This window comes from Dunckerocampus dactyliophorus, chromosome 12 (assembly GCF_027744805.1).
Source record: "Dunckerocampus dactyliophorus isolate RoL2022-P2 chromosome 12, RoL_Ddac_1.1, whole genome shotgun sequence".
NCBI lineage: Eukaryota > Metazoa > Chordata > Actinopteri > Syngnathiformes > Syngnathidae > Dunckerocampus > Dunckerocampus dactyliophorus.
The window spans coordinates 1864561-1881841 of record NC_072830.1 but is presented as its reverse complement, the minus strand read 5'-3'; the positions used below and the strand labels follow the sequence as shown (position 1 = coordinate 1881841).

Here is a 17281-nt window from a genome sequence, read left to right as displayed (position 1 = left end):
GAATTGCATTTGACTAATCGGAATTGTGCTGTTCACACTGACATGAAAAAATCGGATACAGGTCACATATGAGCGGAAAAATCTGAATTGACCTGCAGTGTGAACCTAGCCCAAGTCGCCTGACTCGAGTCCACACCTCTGCCGGTTACTGCCATTTACACCGACACCGGTGCCATTATGGTACCGGGTTTCGGCACGCATCCCTGCATGGGATCACAGTTCGGGTAGAGGAAAATAATAAAATTTCTCCGCTCTGCGCCCAAACAAAGCTCAACCAGATGCAAGTTGTGAGCAAGCGTCCAGCAGCTAGTCCTTTATCACGACAGAGGCTCTTTGTTTGTGCTGTCTTTGTCAGTGTGGTGATTTATGGTTGTATAGTTTGTGTTAAGAGGCTGTCCTTGTGGCCTGTAGGATCATTAGTTTGCAGCTTTTTAGCAGAAATGTGCTAGTGAAAACACAGACAAGAGGATCTGATTAGAAGCACCACTACAGTGCAGTAGTGAAGATTGCAGTGCATTCTTTGCACTCGTATGTTAGTAAGTCACACACGTTGGCTCTAATGTGGAGTGAGCTGATGATCTTCGAGGCACCACCTTGTCTTTTGCACATAGTTCACATAAAGTGTGTGCTTTCTTAAACTTCTCCAGCCTGAGATAGAATGGTTGCCATGTATGCGTGATGCATTGTGCGTCCACCCTAAAAATACCACAAACACCCCCCACAACAAACAGTAAGGTGGGATACTAGGAATGTTTGTGTTTCCTGGGTACACAAGACATTGTCCTTCATGAGCACCACACCACGGCAGCGGACTCTCCTGACACTTTGATTGTTGTCACTGTTATTGATGTTGTCCTGTTAAGCGCCAATCTTTAATCGGATGACAAGAAGGGCACTAAGGTCCACTTTGCAATGGGGGGAGCAAAGAGAAAAGGCTGCTGAAGAGGTCGGTGACAAGTGAAAGAGACCCGCCTGCCTCTTTTTTTAAAGGCCTGTCACCGCGTATTTGTCTCCGCCGTGAATGAGCCCTCTGAAAAACGGCCCGACTGCCTTGCAGGACACAATGCGAGGAAGGAAGGGGGCAGGTTAGAGGTGGTGTACGGCCTAATGTTGTTGTCACCCTGCACAAATATTCCTTATGATAAAGGCGCGCTGTATAGGAGGCACTTTGCCACTTGGTCTTTCCTGTCTCTATCAGACCGAGGGGAGAGTTATAGGTCTGGCAAAGATAAAGCCAAACGTCTGTGCTACCGTGTTAAGCACGTACACATTATGTGTTTGTGTGTTAGCCACTTTCACGGGACAATAGCACACAATGGCTTTACGTTGCTATTGGACACCGTGTGCAGTCCCAAATAACCAACAAAGCCAAGCCAGAGGAATTTGAATGTCTGATTTGGGGAATTTTTCTTCTCTAATTTCTCTTGTTAACAACTTGGACTCTTCTCGTAGTTCCGTTTGAATCACTGAGTCATTTATGAGAGGCATTTTAGTGTTTTTTTGTCCTTGATCAGAATCACGGCAGCACAGAAATGATCTTAATGGAACATAATGGATGTTTAATAGTCCGCTTACATTAGCCCACGGTGGACCAAGAGGCCTCGGTGGGCACTCCTTTAAACAGTAATGAAACACTGCCCCTCATTATGTCTACCTGCTACACCCCCTTGAAAACGATCCAGGCAGGAAAGAGGGTGAGGCTGAGGGGCTGCGGCCAGCGTAGCACCCTCCCCGGAGGATTGCTGACTTTGGACAGAAGCCACTTTTATACTGACAGTCTGTAATTCTGCTGTGAAAACAACCCAAGTGTGAACACTAGTTGGCTTGTTTACACTCCACCAAACAGGTTTAAAATACGACCCCAGCGGGTGACGTGATGTGTTTCTGTTGTTGTAATGTACATTCACTTTGTTTCGCCACGCAATCCTAAACCACAAGTCTGCATTCTTGATTTGTGAGGTCCTTAAATCAATCCCTTACGACCATCTATACGTGATATCGGATCGCAATGTCTTCTTCGCTGCTGCTTTTGAACGTTTGGAATGTTCCCTTCCCGTCCGGCCCTTACATACGTACCGACCTAATGGAGTGGATCTCCGTCCAGATGACGCTGTCCTCTGGGGAGGTGAGCGCTGCATCTCCTTCTGGTCCCATCCCCGGGCAGGCGGAGAATTCGGCTCATCAAGCGGCCCACGTGGAATGTTTGAGCCGGTTTCCAGGCAAAGAGGAAGGTTTTGATTTACCCTTGCGCCTCGCAGAGCAGCTTGTCACAATTAGTGATGTCATGAGGGAGAGAAACAAATATGGAGCATTTCTTCAAAGAAAGCGTAGCCTTCCCATGAGTTCATTGTTTCCCCGGGCTTCTCGGAGTTGGGGGGAAAAGGGCAAAAGTGCAGCCCGTTCCTTCTCTTTGGGAGCTTTTGCAGACAAGTGCACGCGCGTTATCGGTTAACAAAAGCCTCTTACACAGGCAGCCTGCAAAATTCTGAGCTGTAACAGATGATACGGCCGCGAACCAACTTTACCGCAAATGTGTGCACTTTCACACAGGATCCCGCAGTCGGATATCAGAAGCAATATTTGTCGGACAGCGGCAGTTGCTTTCAGTTCAACAGCAGTGACTGTTAAATTGTATATAAATTGTATATCCACGTTTCGGCATTGTCAGGTGTCATCCTGCCTCTGTAACGGCTCTGATATTACCTCAGGGGGCTCCAAATTGCCAGGTTGAATTTTTCCATCCATTCTGTGCCATTTATACAGAATGCAGACAAAAACAACCAGGTCAGCAGTCTGACTGCACGTATGTGCGCCAACTGCTTGTCTGTGGTCTCATCCGTCAGCCGTGTTCTGAATACCCCTTTGGCGGCACATGTGTTGGATAGAATTTGACATATGTAAGTCATGCAACTGAGCTGGACACTGAACATAAAATGTATACTTCATGAGAGAAGCGTGCTAAGCACAGCGGCCAGTGTTGTTTTGCTTTTGATGGACTCGCACATGCCGACACAGAACACATAAGACCAAAGTGTGGCAGAGTCAGCCTCCGCTCAGATATAAGATGGTCGGGGCTTCCTTCTCCCCAAAAAACTGATTTCCTGCAGCATGTATTGTGGAGTTTTCGGCTTTGTTTACTGTCTCACGAGCTAAGGCCGTGTCCATACCAATGTGATTATTAAAACGCATATTTTATCAGCATTTTCTCCTCTCGTCCACACGCAAAAGTAACTTTTTGATGAGCTTTTGGAAAACTCCGGCTAGAGCAGAGGTATCCAAAAACTGCGGCTTCAGCCTTTGTGTGTGGACGGGTAAAACAGAACATTTTTTCCAACATTATCTCATGTTTTAAAATGTTGTTTAACAATAGATGATCATATGGCAACCTCACCAATTCATTTGCCCATTTTGTTTTATTATTATTGAATATTTTTTTGTTGCTGACAAACCAGAAGTTGACAGTATTGGACTTTTTTTTTGTGGCACAACTGAAGCTTAGCTCTTAGCTTAGCAGGTTTTTTATTCTGTATTTTTTTCAAGCTCTTGTGTATTCCCACTTTGAAAACCCCTGACTTAAGAGACAGCCCCAAAGCTGTTGTCCAAAAAAGACACTATTTTTATGTTTGAAGTTATAAACTGTGTAAACGGCCTCTGAGCGGGCTCCAAAGCACGGGATGATAATGTCCACCAGACATTTTCCGAGCTTGCATGTTTTCTCCATGAGACGCTGTATAGCAGCTTTATCCAAGGCATTGCTTACATTTGATTTTCCAGCCATGTTTTAGATAATATTTCATGGTTCTCGTTGGCAAAACCAAGGCTGTGCTCCACTCTTCATGGCCTTGTTGATGGCATTGCCAAGTTTCCCCCCACTCCCTTCCCGGCTGTAGGTGTCCCACGCAGAGGACCATCTGTCTCTCTCCTCCCCCTAATGGTCAGGGTGGAGTCCACTCTCGGCTCCCCCACCCTTTTTCCTCTGTATGTGTTTATGTACGTGCTGCCCCGATGCTCACTGCAGAGCAAACGGCACATAGCGTGCACGGGAGCTCTCCTTTCTCCTTGTGCTTACACAGGCTTGAAAGCGGACACGGCGCAAGAAAGGCAAAAGTCGTACGGTAGCAGTTGGCGCGCCGGGTCGGGTAGCTGCAGCAGTGCATCGGGCACAAGTGTGGGCACACGTGTGACACAACCTCATGGGTGTGATAATCATGTGCACTCTTATCCCAGTCGAATGCGTGCTGTTTATCTATACTGCATATTAAGCAAGGAGATGCACTTTCAACGTGTCTGCAAACAGCTGTCGGGTCAGCTCCGATTCCTGTGGAGTGAAGAAAGCCAAAGCCACAAATTCAACCTTGAATCTCCCTCACACTAGAGGGCTCATGTAAATAAAGGTCAACACATGCGCTGCTTTTTTTTTTATTATTATTTTTTTTTTTACAGGGAATTAAAAGTCGAGCACGATAATAATAGAATACCAAAGTCACCTGAAGAACCACTTCTTTCAAATAAAGCAGATGAGTTATTAGGTCATGCAGCCCCCAATACGATGCAGACGGGTGCCAGACTCCCACGGAAAATATTTGGACAACGCTGGGTGAGTGGGTGGGGGGGGTCAGGAAAGCCCGAGTATTGTAGCACGACTGGCAACTTTACAACACAAGTCAACATACGTTTAGCACTGAGTAACCATTCAAACATAATGTCTGACTCTCACACACTTAGCCCTTATTTTGGAAGAGAGAAAGCATGTGTTGTGTGTATTGTGTGCCTGCGTATGTGTGTGTGTGTGTGTGTGTGTGTGTGTGTGTGTGTGTGTGTGTGTGTGTGTGTGTGTGTGTGTGTGTGTGTGTGTGTAATCAGTGAAATTACAGGGATGTAATGGCGCACAGGGGGAGCTACAGCCTCCTTGGCTCTCGTCCTCACAAAGCCAAGCTAGCATTGCTGTGGCTAACCACGCACATTCATGCCAAAAAGCCCAAAATACCTGCCAGTGCACCAATTTTATACTTTTTTTTTTTTTTTTTAACTCCACACACATCCGAGACGACATACAAAAGAGCAGATTGATGGTTCCCAAATTTAACTAACTTAACGGACTGTAAACATGTCAGCAGAGCTAAAAGAGTGCTGAAAAACACCTCGCGTGTTGTCCATGTTTGACTTTATGGCTCTGAAATATGTTTCAATAGGAGCTCCATGAATGAGCGAGCAGTGCTGCTTTGAAAGTCTAACTGTGAATATAAAACAGAGATTTTATAAAATTGCATCATTACCCAGTACAGATTAGCTTCTCCACTTGAATGGCACATTAAACTGTAAATACATGGGGAAAGACAACCACACTGTATCCCACCAGGCATCTTCATTTTCCTCCAATATGCAAGTGCATATAAAACCAAATTAGGCAGTCGTTCTACTTAGTCGGGACGTTGATCATCAAGCCCTTTGGCCAGAAAATGTCAAAATTAAAGCCAGTGTAATTTTTGTCACACTTGGTGCTCAGAAAGAGACTCGTATTCCTGCTAGAACATCTTTAAAAAGTCAGTTTTGCATCATAAGGTATCATTTTTTAGCATTTTTTTATTACCACTGGACTCCTCAAAAGAGAAAGACAGAAGAAACTTCCAATGGTTTTTCTTAAAAAGACTTAAAACAATCAAGTAATAAGACAACTCAGAAGAAAATGAATGTGATCGCTCCTCCTCCGAGCCGATGAATGATCGATGCCACGGGCAAGACTCGCTGGTGGCCTCCAGCAGGTAGAGTCAGAGCATCGGCGCCAACTCTCGCCGGAGGATGTGGGGAGCGAGTAGGAAGTGTCAGCCAACGTCTGCAATGGCAGTGCAGTGTTCCCTTGCGGGAAGTTGCGTGTTGTAGTTCTGTGCTTTAGCACGAGGCGTCAGTGTCTCTTTATTCTCTCTCTTCTGTCTGCACCACCCATTGTCTTCTGCATCCTGATTGGCTGTAGACCATCAATCTCTGTTGTGGTCATGGCTACTAAACTAGCTAACCGTGTGAGCTGCTTACTAACCGCCAATACTGTAAGCAATAGAACAGGGGTGCCCAAACTTTTTCCAGCGAGGGCCACATAGTGAAAAGTGAAAGGATGCCAGGGCCTCTTTGATATTTAGTAAACCAATATGATATGCTAAGATGCTCAAGAAAAAAACTGCATTTCATCTTTGTAATATACAGTCAAACCTGTCTTAGCAGCCACCTTTATAGAACGGCCACCTGCCTATAGCGGTCACTGAAAAATCCCCCGCAGCAAATGTACATGTTATAGACCCTGTGTATAGCAGTCACCTGTCCAACGCGGCCAGCGGCCACGCATTTTGTATCCCTTGGTCAATATCTGACCTCATATAGAGGCCAAATTACCAACTCAAGTAGAAGCTTCATGCACGAAAAAGTTTTGTTTTTCAATCAATGACGCCGTCGTGTGTAGACTTTAATTACTGAGTCCTAGCTCAGTCACAATCATTCACAAGATCCACACAAACTGTCAGTTGTTCCACAAAAAAAACCCGTCTTCTTTTGAGTTTGCTATTTCCTGGTCAAACATGTAACTTTAAGAGCATTTGCACCAAAACATTACCGCAAAGTAGGCTGGGAACAGGACGTGCTCCCAGCGACGCTACAATAAAAAAAAACATACGCTAGCATGCATGCGGCAGCGGGAGCAAAACTGAGTTGGGTTGTACTTAATTGAAGTATTTTAGAATGTACTCACGTTATTTTTCATCAATCCTCATCCACAAATCCATCAAAGTCCTCATCTTCTGTATTCGACACAAACAAAGCCGTCTTCTTTTCCGTTGGCTACTAGTCTGTTAACTTGTCAGTGTTATTCAGCTCCGAAGCAAAGAAGGAAACTTCTCCTGTTGCTTCTGCCAACTTTATTTCTTGAACGCGGCCACCAGACAGCAGCTCAGAACACACACACATCTCTCAGCATCGTCTCTCCTTCCTGCTTGCCCACAAGGCAAAGGTTAAACAAGCCCCACTACATAGCTGTCCAGCCAATGCCTGTAAGAAATGACACCGTTTATTTCCTGGTGTGCACTGGTCAATACTGTAATGCCGCTTGTTGTGGGGAAGGAGAGACTCACGTCGCCGATGCACTTTAATGGCTTTATTAACAGCGGAGAACACTGCAGGACTTTACATCCACGCCAACATAAACACACTTCCCAACTCTCTCCAAACTCACAGCTAGCACTGAGCCTAGCTCTCCTGCTCGAGACGCCCACCGTCACTTCCCGTCACTTCCTGATGAACTAAAGCTGTAATGACACTCTGCCGTATAAAAAGTAAAATATTAAAAACAAGCGTAAGACATTACTAGCACAGCTTTGTTCTGTGGGTCGTGGATAATAACAAGCCTAGTAGATTCAAGAGTTTTATTGTCATATACATAGTAAAACAGGCAGTTATACTATGCAATGAAATTCTTATTCTGTTCATTCTCCCGAGAAAAGAAAGAAAACACAAGAAAAAGAATAAAAACATCAGTAGTGCTGTACAACTTTTATCCGCAGTCCCACAGTGCCCTCTACTGGTCAACAATATTATTATCCCCCCCCCCCCTTTTTTCTTTTTTTTTCCTCTACTGGTCAACATTCAAACTGGACACCAACCTGTCTATAGAGGCCACCTGTCTATAGCGGCCACGTTTACAGACTCCCTCTAGTGGCCACTATAGACAAGTTTGACTGTATCTGTAAAATAGGTGAAATGCTACTAAAAAGGACGTTTTAGGAGTTTATTCTTGCAAAATTGGCACTTCAGTTCTTCATTCGAAGATGCTGTTTTTTCCATTTCTGCTGATTTTTTTTAAAAAAATTTCCAACTGTTTCATTTCAGCTTTCCTCTTGTAAATTTTCTTCTTGCAGTTATAACTTTATATCTTTTTAAAAAATAATGTATTTTTTCTTTAATTCATCATTGTTACTGAAATGGTATTTGTCCTCATTTTACAAGTTTATGCTCATATTTTTTCAAATTACAAATCGATTTTTTTCTCGTAATAGTTTGACTTTACTGTGGTAAAATTTCTGCAGTTGATTTTTTTTTTTAATAGAATTTCCAAATATTTCTACATCTTTTCTGCTGACATTTTGACTTTGTTCACATGTTATACATTTTCCCCCAACCTAAGTTTCCAAAAAGTGCAACTTTATTTATTGTTTTTGACTTAAAAAATATAAGATAGACGTTCCAAACTCCGTGTGGAACACGGCCAAGATCTCTTTGCCCGAAGGACGCTGGTGCTCCCAGGAGCTCTGTATGAGGATGAGGTCGGGGGGCGCCTCTTTCCTGCAGCTCATGCTACTAAAATGATATTTTTGCTCATACTATGACTTTATTCTTGAGAAATTATGACTTTTTTCCTTGCTAGATTACAACTCTTCTCTTAATATTTTGACTTTTGATTGATTTTCCCATTTTTGCTGCTGTTGTTTTTTTGTTTTTTTTAAAAGTTTCTTTGTTAAATAAAATTTTTAGACTGTGCGGCGGGCCGATAAAATCACTGCCGCCGGACTTTGGACACCCCTGCAATAGAAGAAACAGAAGAAGCTAACTGTGTGAGGAAAATATGACGACAGTAGCAATATGTTTTAACAAGGATACAAACAACGCTACAGCCAAACGACGAGGCACGACCAGAGGAGTGAAATAGGCGTGAGGCACTTAGTAATTTCTTGTGTCCAACCTAGTAGGTTGATGGTTAAAATCTGAGGGAACACTGTATTTGTTTGTGATGCACCAAAAATCGTCATTTAGAAAGTAGATCGCATGTTAGTGTGACTCTATATCGGAGATTTTTTTGTGCAGAGTTTAATCTTGTTGACAGAAGAATCTCACACCAACATCCATCTCTCTGCAGGGGTTAACAGCAACCTGTTGGTGGTCCCCGACAAAGTGGACGCCGTGCTGGGCAAGAACATCACACTGAGCTGCAGAATAGAGGCGCCCCCCGACCTCATCCTCATACAGAGCTCCTGGGAGCACCAGCGTCCTTCGGGCAAAGAGATCTTGGCCGTGTTCCACACGGAGTTTGGAACGTCCATCTCTGCGGACTACGGCAAGCGCATCTCGTTCGTTTCCCCCTCTGTCCATGACGCCAGCATTATCCTTGAGGGAGTCGACTTTGCGGATATCGGCTTGTACACCTGCAAAGTGTCAACATTTCCTCTGGGAAATACCCAAGCATCCACCTACGTCAATGTATTAGGTGAGTAGTGTGCTTCTTTGAGTGCCCTGGCCAACTGCTGAAGCTGGAACAGGACTTAGTTGACAGATTTACTGGCTTTTGAGAGCTTGAGCCCTGCGTGACATTTATTGCCAAGCCCTTTGTGGAGGCGGATGTTTCAATACAGCTAAATGTGTTTGTACCAATCACATAAAACACAAGTGATGCTTATAAAGCCCTGTGGACATCTTGGTTGAAATGACTGGCAGGCTACACTATCTGTGACTACAGTGGAACCCACTCACGTGGGCACGCTTATGTTGCCAGCTCGCTTATGTTGAACAATTCATGAAGCCCTGGTCCACAACCTGTTCTTATAATTACTCAAACATTTTCTTGACATAAAGTTTGAGACCCAAAGGTGTCATTGCATCTCTGCTGCCTATTATTGAAATGTCCACACAATGACTTCCTGTTCAGCACAAAATAAGCTTAAAAAAAATATCGGAATTAACCTGGATTTTACACCCATTTTTTTTTTTAAAGAAAATAATTGTTAGTTGCAGCGTGTGATGATCATGCCGTACATAATGCTGTAATATGGAGTTTTTAACCTTGAAGGTTTCATTCATGCTGTGTGCGAAATGAGAGCTGGTCTTCTTGTGTGGTGCTGTGACTAATTAGTGCTTTTTTTTTTTCAAACTATGAGTCTGTAATTTGCTTCTTGACTGCATGCACTGACTTTTATATGATATGATGCATGTGAAAAATAAGCCGCAGCATTTTTTATTGAGTGACAGTTAAAGCCAGTAAGCCAGTACAGACCGTGCCTTCTTCAAGCAACACTGTTTCTTGGCACATCTCTGACATGGCAGAGGCTGTTTGAAAATAGCTACAACAGCGCATATGAGCACTACAGCTGGATGAGTCAACAGATATAGCTGGTCTGGCACATGTCCTGGTGTATGTGCGTACATTCATGAAGCGGCAGTTAACTTGATCAAGACCAAAGACGTAGTTTCTACATTTTTATAAACCCGAATGTTACGATAGGTTGGAGCTGTTGGAAGCTTGACGCCCAGTGTGCAGAGACGAGGCGATGGAGTGCAAAAATAAAGGTTCTTTCATAGTGTAAAACAGGAGCAAAAAGTGCAGGTAGTCCAGGTAAGTTGATAGTTCACGTGACAGCACTGATTATGAGACGAGAAACATGAGTCAATGAAACAAAGACAATGGCAATGAACCAGCACCGCACATACGACGGCGCTGGCCTTTTTACAGGCGCTAATGGGATTTGGATACAGCTGTGCGGCCGCCAGGCGTGAAGTGGCTGTCCCCGCCACCACGTAGGAAGTACAGCTCGCCAAAACACAGGTGCAGGACAGGAAGCACTCGCTCCTGTCCTGCGAAACATGACACCGAACGCCCGATCCCAAGGACATATTTATACGTCTTTTACGTTTTTTTGCGCGAGAGGCAAAAAGAGGTGATGACGCAACTGCACACTAATGGATGTCTCGTTTAGAGCGGTTTTAGACCATAAAAACGGCCACAAGGGGTCAGAAGTGCATTTGATAAGAGCATATAAAAACACACTCAACAGCAAGGAGGGAAGTGGAAGAGCATGGAGGAGTGTAGCGCGCAGAAGGTTACAGATTGTAGGGAAATTATACTGCATGAACACGCACACACAAGCGCGCAGCGCGTGCACGCTTGCACACACACAATTGTAAATAGTTCATGTTGTTATATTTGTAAATACATTTTGATGTAAAACAACCCTTTTTGTGTTGTTTATGTTGTAATGTAGTTGTGTAGATTTTTTTTTTAATTACTAAAACATTTTTTTTTTTAAATATATATTTTTAATTTGTTTCTGAGTGAAAGTTACGCTTGAGCTGTATCGTTTTCTCCCTTTTCCTGTTGGGAAGTGATAGTTTCCTGAAACCGACCTTGTGGGCGCCATCGCTCAGGTGGTAGAGTGGTCGTCTCCCAACCTGGAGGTTGCGGCTTCGATCCTCCGTCCTCCTGTGATTGTGTTGATGTGTCCTCGGGCAAGATACGCAACCCCCCAGCTGCTGCTGATGCTGCGTCATCAGTAGTAGGTGTACATGTGCTGGCAGTGTCAAAGATCAGTGGAAATCGTCTAAAATGGACGTTACTGAAGGGGTTGTCTTTTGAAAAATGGCTGGGGGTGAATGAGTTGATGAGGACATGTGCTCATGATTTCCTTTTCAAGTGAAGTAAGTCAGGGCAAGGTGTATTATTGTGTGCTTACAGACACTGGTTTATGTTTTTTAGGTGTGCAGGAGGAGGGCGTACGTGTCTTCAGGTCAAATGTAGGCACCCAGCACAGCTCGGGAACTTTTCCTCTCTCGTACTGGCTCCAGCTGGTTGGAAAACGGCGCTGCCCCCGATCCGCTCAACCCTTGAATCATAGCACAGAAGCATGCATGAGATCAGCGGGCGCCACTGTACTGTCGATACAGTATACGTGATGCAGCTATCGTCATCCTGCAAGATCAGGATTTCCAAAAAAGCATGACACATTGTCACCCGCTGGAGTGGCTGTGTTTGGTGCAATACAGGAATGGCACGAGGCGGAGGCAGACACAAAAGTATACTGTTGTCTAGCACGCAGCTGTTAAATTGCTTGGCCCGGTCTGGATGGAGTTTTCAACGTCTTAGTTTTGTCTATGGTGAAATGTCTTGGCCCTGGAGGTTTTTTTCTTCTTTCGGCCTTGGCGGGAAAGCCTCTATATTTATTGTTAATGACCATTTTATCAATACAATGTGGGATTTTGACACAAGCTCCGGGTTTGGTTGTGTACAAACAAACCTCACAAACACCCCCGCTTGCTGCCTCATTGTGTTCTGTACTTCTTAACATGCTCCAATTGGCACAGGAGCAGGAGCCCTTTTTTCTAAGTTTTGATTACAGATGGGCCACTAAAAGCAGACAATGACTGTCTACTGCCACATGGGTTCAATCAGACCTTCCACAAGCTTTGTAAGCAGAGAGTTGACACTGAGTCGAATCAGCATCATGAGTCCATTAAGAGCCATAAAATGGATATGAACCATTTTGAATCTTCGTGTGTCCACGATCATATGCAGGCGGGCATCGGCTTACGACGTCTCGTGGTTCTGACGCACTCCTGTAAAAGAAAAACTTGGTTTCAACGTGAGCGGTTTGGTGCGTAAATTGGAGAACTAAACCTAAAGTTTTTACTGCCGTATGTTTTATGTCCATGTGTTCTGTGCACAGCGTGAGTGACTTAGTCAAGTTAGTCACTTATTAGTTGCTAAGTCCCACCTATGCTCCTGCAAAGAGGTTTTGCTTGATGGCGTCCATGTTTTTCAACCATCTTGCTCAGATTTTACTAAAGGCGTAGGGGTGTTTTGCCAAATTGCAACAAAATTTGGCAAAACACCCCTTTTTTACAGTGGGTGTTTTGTGGGGTGGATTGAGCTGTGTGAGAAATTTTAAGTCAACCCAACTTCGGGGTTTGATAATAGCGCCACCATGTGGTGTATTTGTCCAAAAAATAATAGCACAAACAACACAGTGGGGGGGGGGTGTCTTGACAAATTTTCGCCATTTTGTGTGCAGCGGGTCAAGTGTAGAAGAGGTGGATTACACAAACGGTTTTCACATAGAAGTAACTAACAGCCCAAGAGGATGGCAGCTATGTGGATGTCCCAACTGGTAAGCAATGGGCAGGAAATATATGATGCAAGTACCCAAAAGGATTAGAATGACCTTTTTGTTGCATACTGCTGACAGGTTAATAGGAAACCTGCTGTATAAGAAAATGGACTTTCTAAAAACGGTGCACCAAGTTGACAAGTGCAGCAGCTCAAGGAATTTATTGGTCCAATATGAACTATTTTTTCCCCCCCTTTTAAAGTTGTCTCCTCAGTCATGCTGCCAACGATGCAGCAGCTTTTTTTTTTTTTTTTTTTTGCTAAGTCAGAAAGCTGAAAAATCTGCTGCATAGAGATTTGCTTACTCATGGAAAAGCCAGCGCTCATCCAGTGGCAAGTCATGCTCAAGCGAAGCCAGCTTTATGTTGAAAACAAAAGGAACAGATGCAAACCTGCAAGCATGTGTTGACAATGTGCTACCAAGTCAGCTATTAATGCACATGCAAAATGTTTTTATAGCGTGCAGGTGGTCAGGAGGGGAAATGGTTACCCTTTCCACTCATCAACCGAACCCCTCCCTTCCTGACTCGGACTCCAAATGAACATGTCTGTCTGATTTAGTCATTGTGCGGCTCCGAACATAGAGCTGCTACTGTTTTTAGATCCAGCCTGTTAGGAGGGGCACAGAGTGCGGCGTCCCCACCCACGCACAAGACGGCTGGTTATTTTTAAGGAGCGGGGTGCCAGGAGTTATTTGAATTTGCAGTCGCACCTCCCCCCTCGACTGGCACGAGGCTAGCAGATGTCCTTAAAGGTGACGGCCTCGTCTTGTGGATTAGGCGGTGGACAGGTCCCCCTCCCGTGTGTCACCTTTAAAACTGTCAGCGCTGCAGTAAGTGAAGCAGCGCTCTTTTATACAGCGACAGAGGAGACAAAGAGGTATCATGGAACATACCAAGACGTTTACGGGATGCCCTTCAGCGATGGCTGCAGCGATATTTAAACATCGATACTCCAATACCAACGTTGCTTGGTATCGATTCTCATGCTACAGTTGTACAGTATGTCCGTGTATGTTCATAAAAAATAGTATTTCAAATGTGAAAACCACAAATGATGCTACGTGTGCCTGTCTTGAGAACATCACAGTAGAAGCAGAGTTTTTTTTTTTTTTTTTTAAATGTACGGTCCTGTAGATGTAAGCTTGGTGAAGTAGTAAAAAAGTGTAACGTCAGAGTTGGTAATCAATATAGGCTAGGCAAAGTACACACTAAGTATATGCCTAGAATTGTATTTAGTTTACCTGTATAACAGAGCAGTGGGATAGTTAGCTACAGTAGCCACTTGCGGTTTCACTCTTCACAGTTTTTCAGAATTATATTAATTAATAAATCATGCTGTTTTGTGGTTGAATACGGCCTATTATTAGTCATAAAATATGCAATTTAAGCAAATGTTTTATGTTTCATGCCTAAGTTAAGTGTTTTCAAGCATAAAAATGGCTAAATGAAGTAAAATACAAATTAAATATAAAATACAAATCTAGTCCGGATGCCACCTGGACGCCTCGCTGGTGAGGTGTTTCGGGCCCAGCCGGGAGAAGGCCCCGGGGAAGACCTAGGACACGCTGTCCCACATTATGTCCCACAGCTGGCCTGGGAACGCCTTGGTGTCCTCCCGGTGGAGCTGGAGGAGGTGGTGGGGGACCGGGAAGTCTGGGCTTCCCTACTAAGACTGCTGCCCCCGCAACCCGGACCCGGATAAGCAGAGGAAAATGGAATTGATACAAATATAAGGCATTCATTCAAAAGACACGGTCAAAGACGTTGATGATATGTAGTATTCTACACTGGTCACTGGGTGTCAGTAGTGGTACTGTAAAGTTCGGTGAGACACACAAGGACATGACTTGATTGCAGAACAACAGACTTTTATTGCAGGTTCGAATTACCGTCATTTCCGTACTATATAGTGCACAGGTATGTAAGCCGCACCCACTACATTTAAAGAGAAAACAAGATTTGTACATATATACACCGCACCAGCCTATATAAGGTGTCCGCAGAAAGATGTTCCACAAAGATGATTGAAACGTTTGATTAAATAAATGCTTTTCCAAACAGTGCCTATAATACGGCTAGTTAAACAGTAGCCTACCAGAAAAGTCATCCAGTTTCTCTTGGACGTGAATTTCTCTTGGAGATCAATAAATCTATCTATCATTTTAATTTTGAGGCAAATTAGCCCTTTAGCTTGAGCTGTCCTCTTCAGCATGCAGTAGTCCAGCCTTTCGAAACCCGTTGGTGATAGTGGATTTTTTGACACACTATAACCCTTACAATCCTACCTCCACTCGATGGTCCCTGCGCCACTTGTTAGCGCAGATAATGAGATGCTTTTTTTGATTCATTTTGATTTGAGTTCAACGTCTGCCGCTGCCCAAACAGAAGCTCTAGTAAATTGTAGACATGATCAAACTTACTTAAGATTTGTCAGATCATCATCATCAGCATCGCTGCATAAGACTTCAAAACATGATATTAGCATCCACTTCACTCGTCCAAATCAGTACTTCACTACCTGAAGCTGCACTGTAAGCATCATGGGTAGTGTAGTTCTTTTAGCCATAAATGAGCCGCATCATTGTTGAAGCCGCAGGGTTCGGAGTGTGAGAGAAAAAAGTAGCAGCTTATGCACTGGAAATTACAGTATCTCACAAAAGGCACAATAATAATGAATAAAAAGCCCGTATAAAAAATGAGCTACTTTTGTGGCCATTACCCAGGCAAAGGTAATTCAAAGTGCATTACAGAAAAAGGGTGAAATGCTTTCAGTTGTCATATGCACAGTTAAACAGAAGTGTTTTCTGGCCGGACTGTTCCAGATTTTGGCAGCATAAAACTGAAATGCAGCCTCACCTTGTTTTGTCCTGACTCTGGGCACCCACAGGAGACCACTCCTTGCGTTTCTCAGAGCCCGAAATGGTTTATGTGGCTCTAACATGTCAGAGATGTACTTTGGCGCTAGACCATGAAAAGACTTGTACACAAGCAGAGCTGCTTTAAAGTCTATTCTCTGAGCGACAGGAAGCCAGTGCAGAGATCTAAGCACTGGACTAATATGCTCATATTTTCCGGTTCTAGTCAGAACTCGAGGAGCAGCATTCTGGATGTTTTACAGCTCGTTTAGAGAGCCCGGTTATAGTAGTCTAGCCTTCTGGAGACAAAAGCTCATGGATTAATCTCTCTAAATTTGGTTTAGACACTATTCCACCATTTTGGCAATGTTTGTAGGTGGTAAAAAGCTGGTGGTGGTATTGATTTCATGTTATTATCCATTATTACCCCTAGATTTTCAACCTGATGATTTGGTTTTAGAGCGAGAGTCTCACGATCCATAAACTGATCTGTTTGATGCAGTGACAAAGTAAATCTGCAGGCCCACGTTCACCTGCCGTCAGTGACACGTAGATCTGACTGTAGTCTGCATAGTTGTGGTAGGACACATTGCAGTTGCAAATTAGATGGCCTAAAGGAATTTTGTACAGATCGAACACTAGGGGTCCCAGCATTGACCCCTGGGCGACCCCACAGGTCATAGCCATTTGGTCTGAGGCACAGTTACCGATTCCAACAGCGTACGTCCTCTCCTCCAGATAGGACTTGAACCAGTATAGAGCAGTACCAGAGACCAAAGATTCCCACCCAGTTTTCTAACCTCCATAATAAGGATCACATGGTCAACTGCGTCAAAGGCAGCGCTCAGATCTAGCAGAACTAAAACTGAGACCTTGCCTGCATCTGTGTTCAGACGGATGTGTCAGTGCTTCGGTGGGGTCTAAAGCCTGATTGGAACGTAGCAAACGCATTATTAGACAGGACCAGGTTAGTAAGCTGTTAGTATACAAGACTTTTCCCAAGAATGGCAGGTTTGATATGTGCCGATAGTTGTTCAGTACTGTGGCATCAAGACTGCTCTTTAGAAGAGGCTGAATGACAGCAGTTTTTAGGGCCATTGGAAATCGAGCACCTCCCTCAACATTCGGTTTGCAAAACTGCACAATCTAATGAGCACCGTTACACGAGTAAGTGTGGGGCATGATTGCTCACGCACGAGCAACCGTCCTGGATGTGTGGTATGATGAATGCAATCACTCCTCCTGCCAGTTAACGATAACCACCGCCTCGCATCATGGAATTATCTAGAAAAACGACAGAAACGTCAACGTCTATGTCAAAGACCACAGTCTGTGGCAAACCTGTGCACAGCATCGTGAAGCAGTGTCTAAAATACATTTTCGAGTGTATTGAATCCAACAACAGGAGTGAGTACAGCCTAAGTGTATGTCAAGGTATGAATGTGCACTTCAAGAGCTATTAGATCCCAACAGGGCCAACATACTGTGTACTACTGGTGTCCATTGAAATCTTCTTT

At 44.1% G+C, this 17281-nt stretch overlaps 1 protein-coding gene across 1 annotated transcript in view; it reads left to right on the top strand.

Annotated features, from left to right (window-relative positions):
* Positions 1-17281, top strand: part of nectin3a (nectin cell adhesion molecule 3a) — a 42588-nt gene that overhangs the window by 16382 nt on the left and 8925 nt on the right. The window contains exon 2 of the mRNA XM_054795237.1: positions 8894-9241. Coding sequence (XP_054651212.1) covers positions 8894-9241 — 348 coding nt within the window. The remainder of the gene's footprint in view (positions 1-8893; positions 9242-17281) is intronic.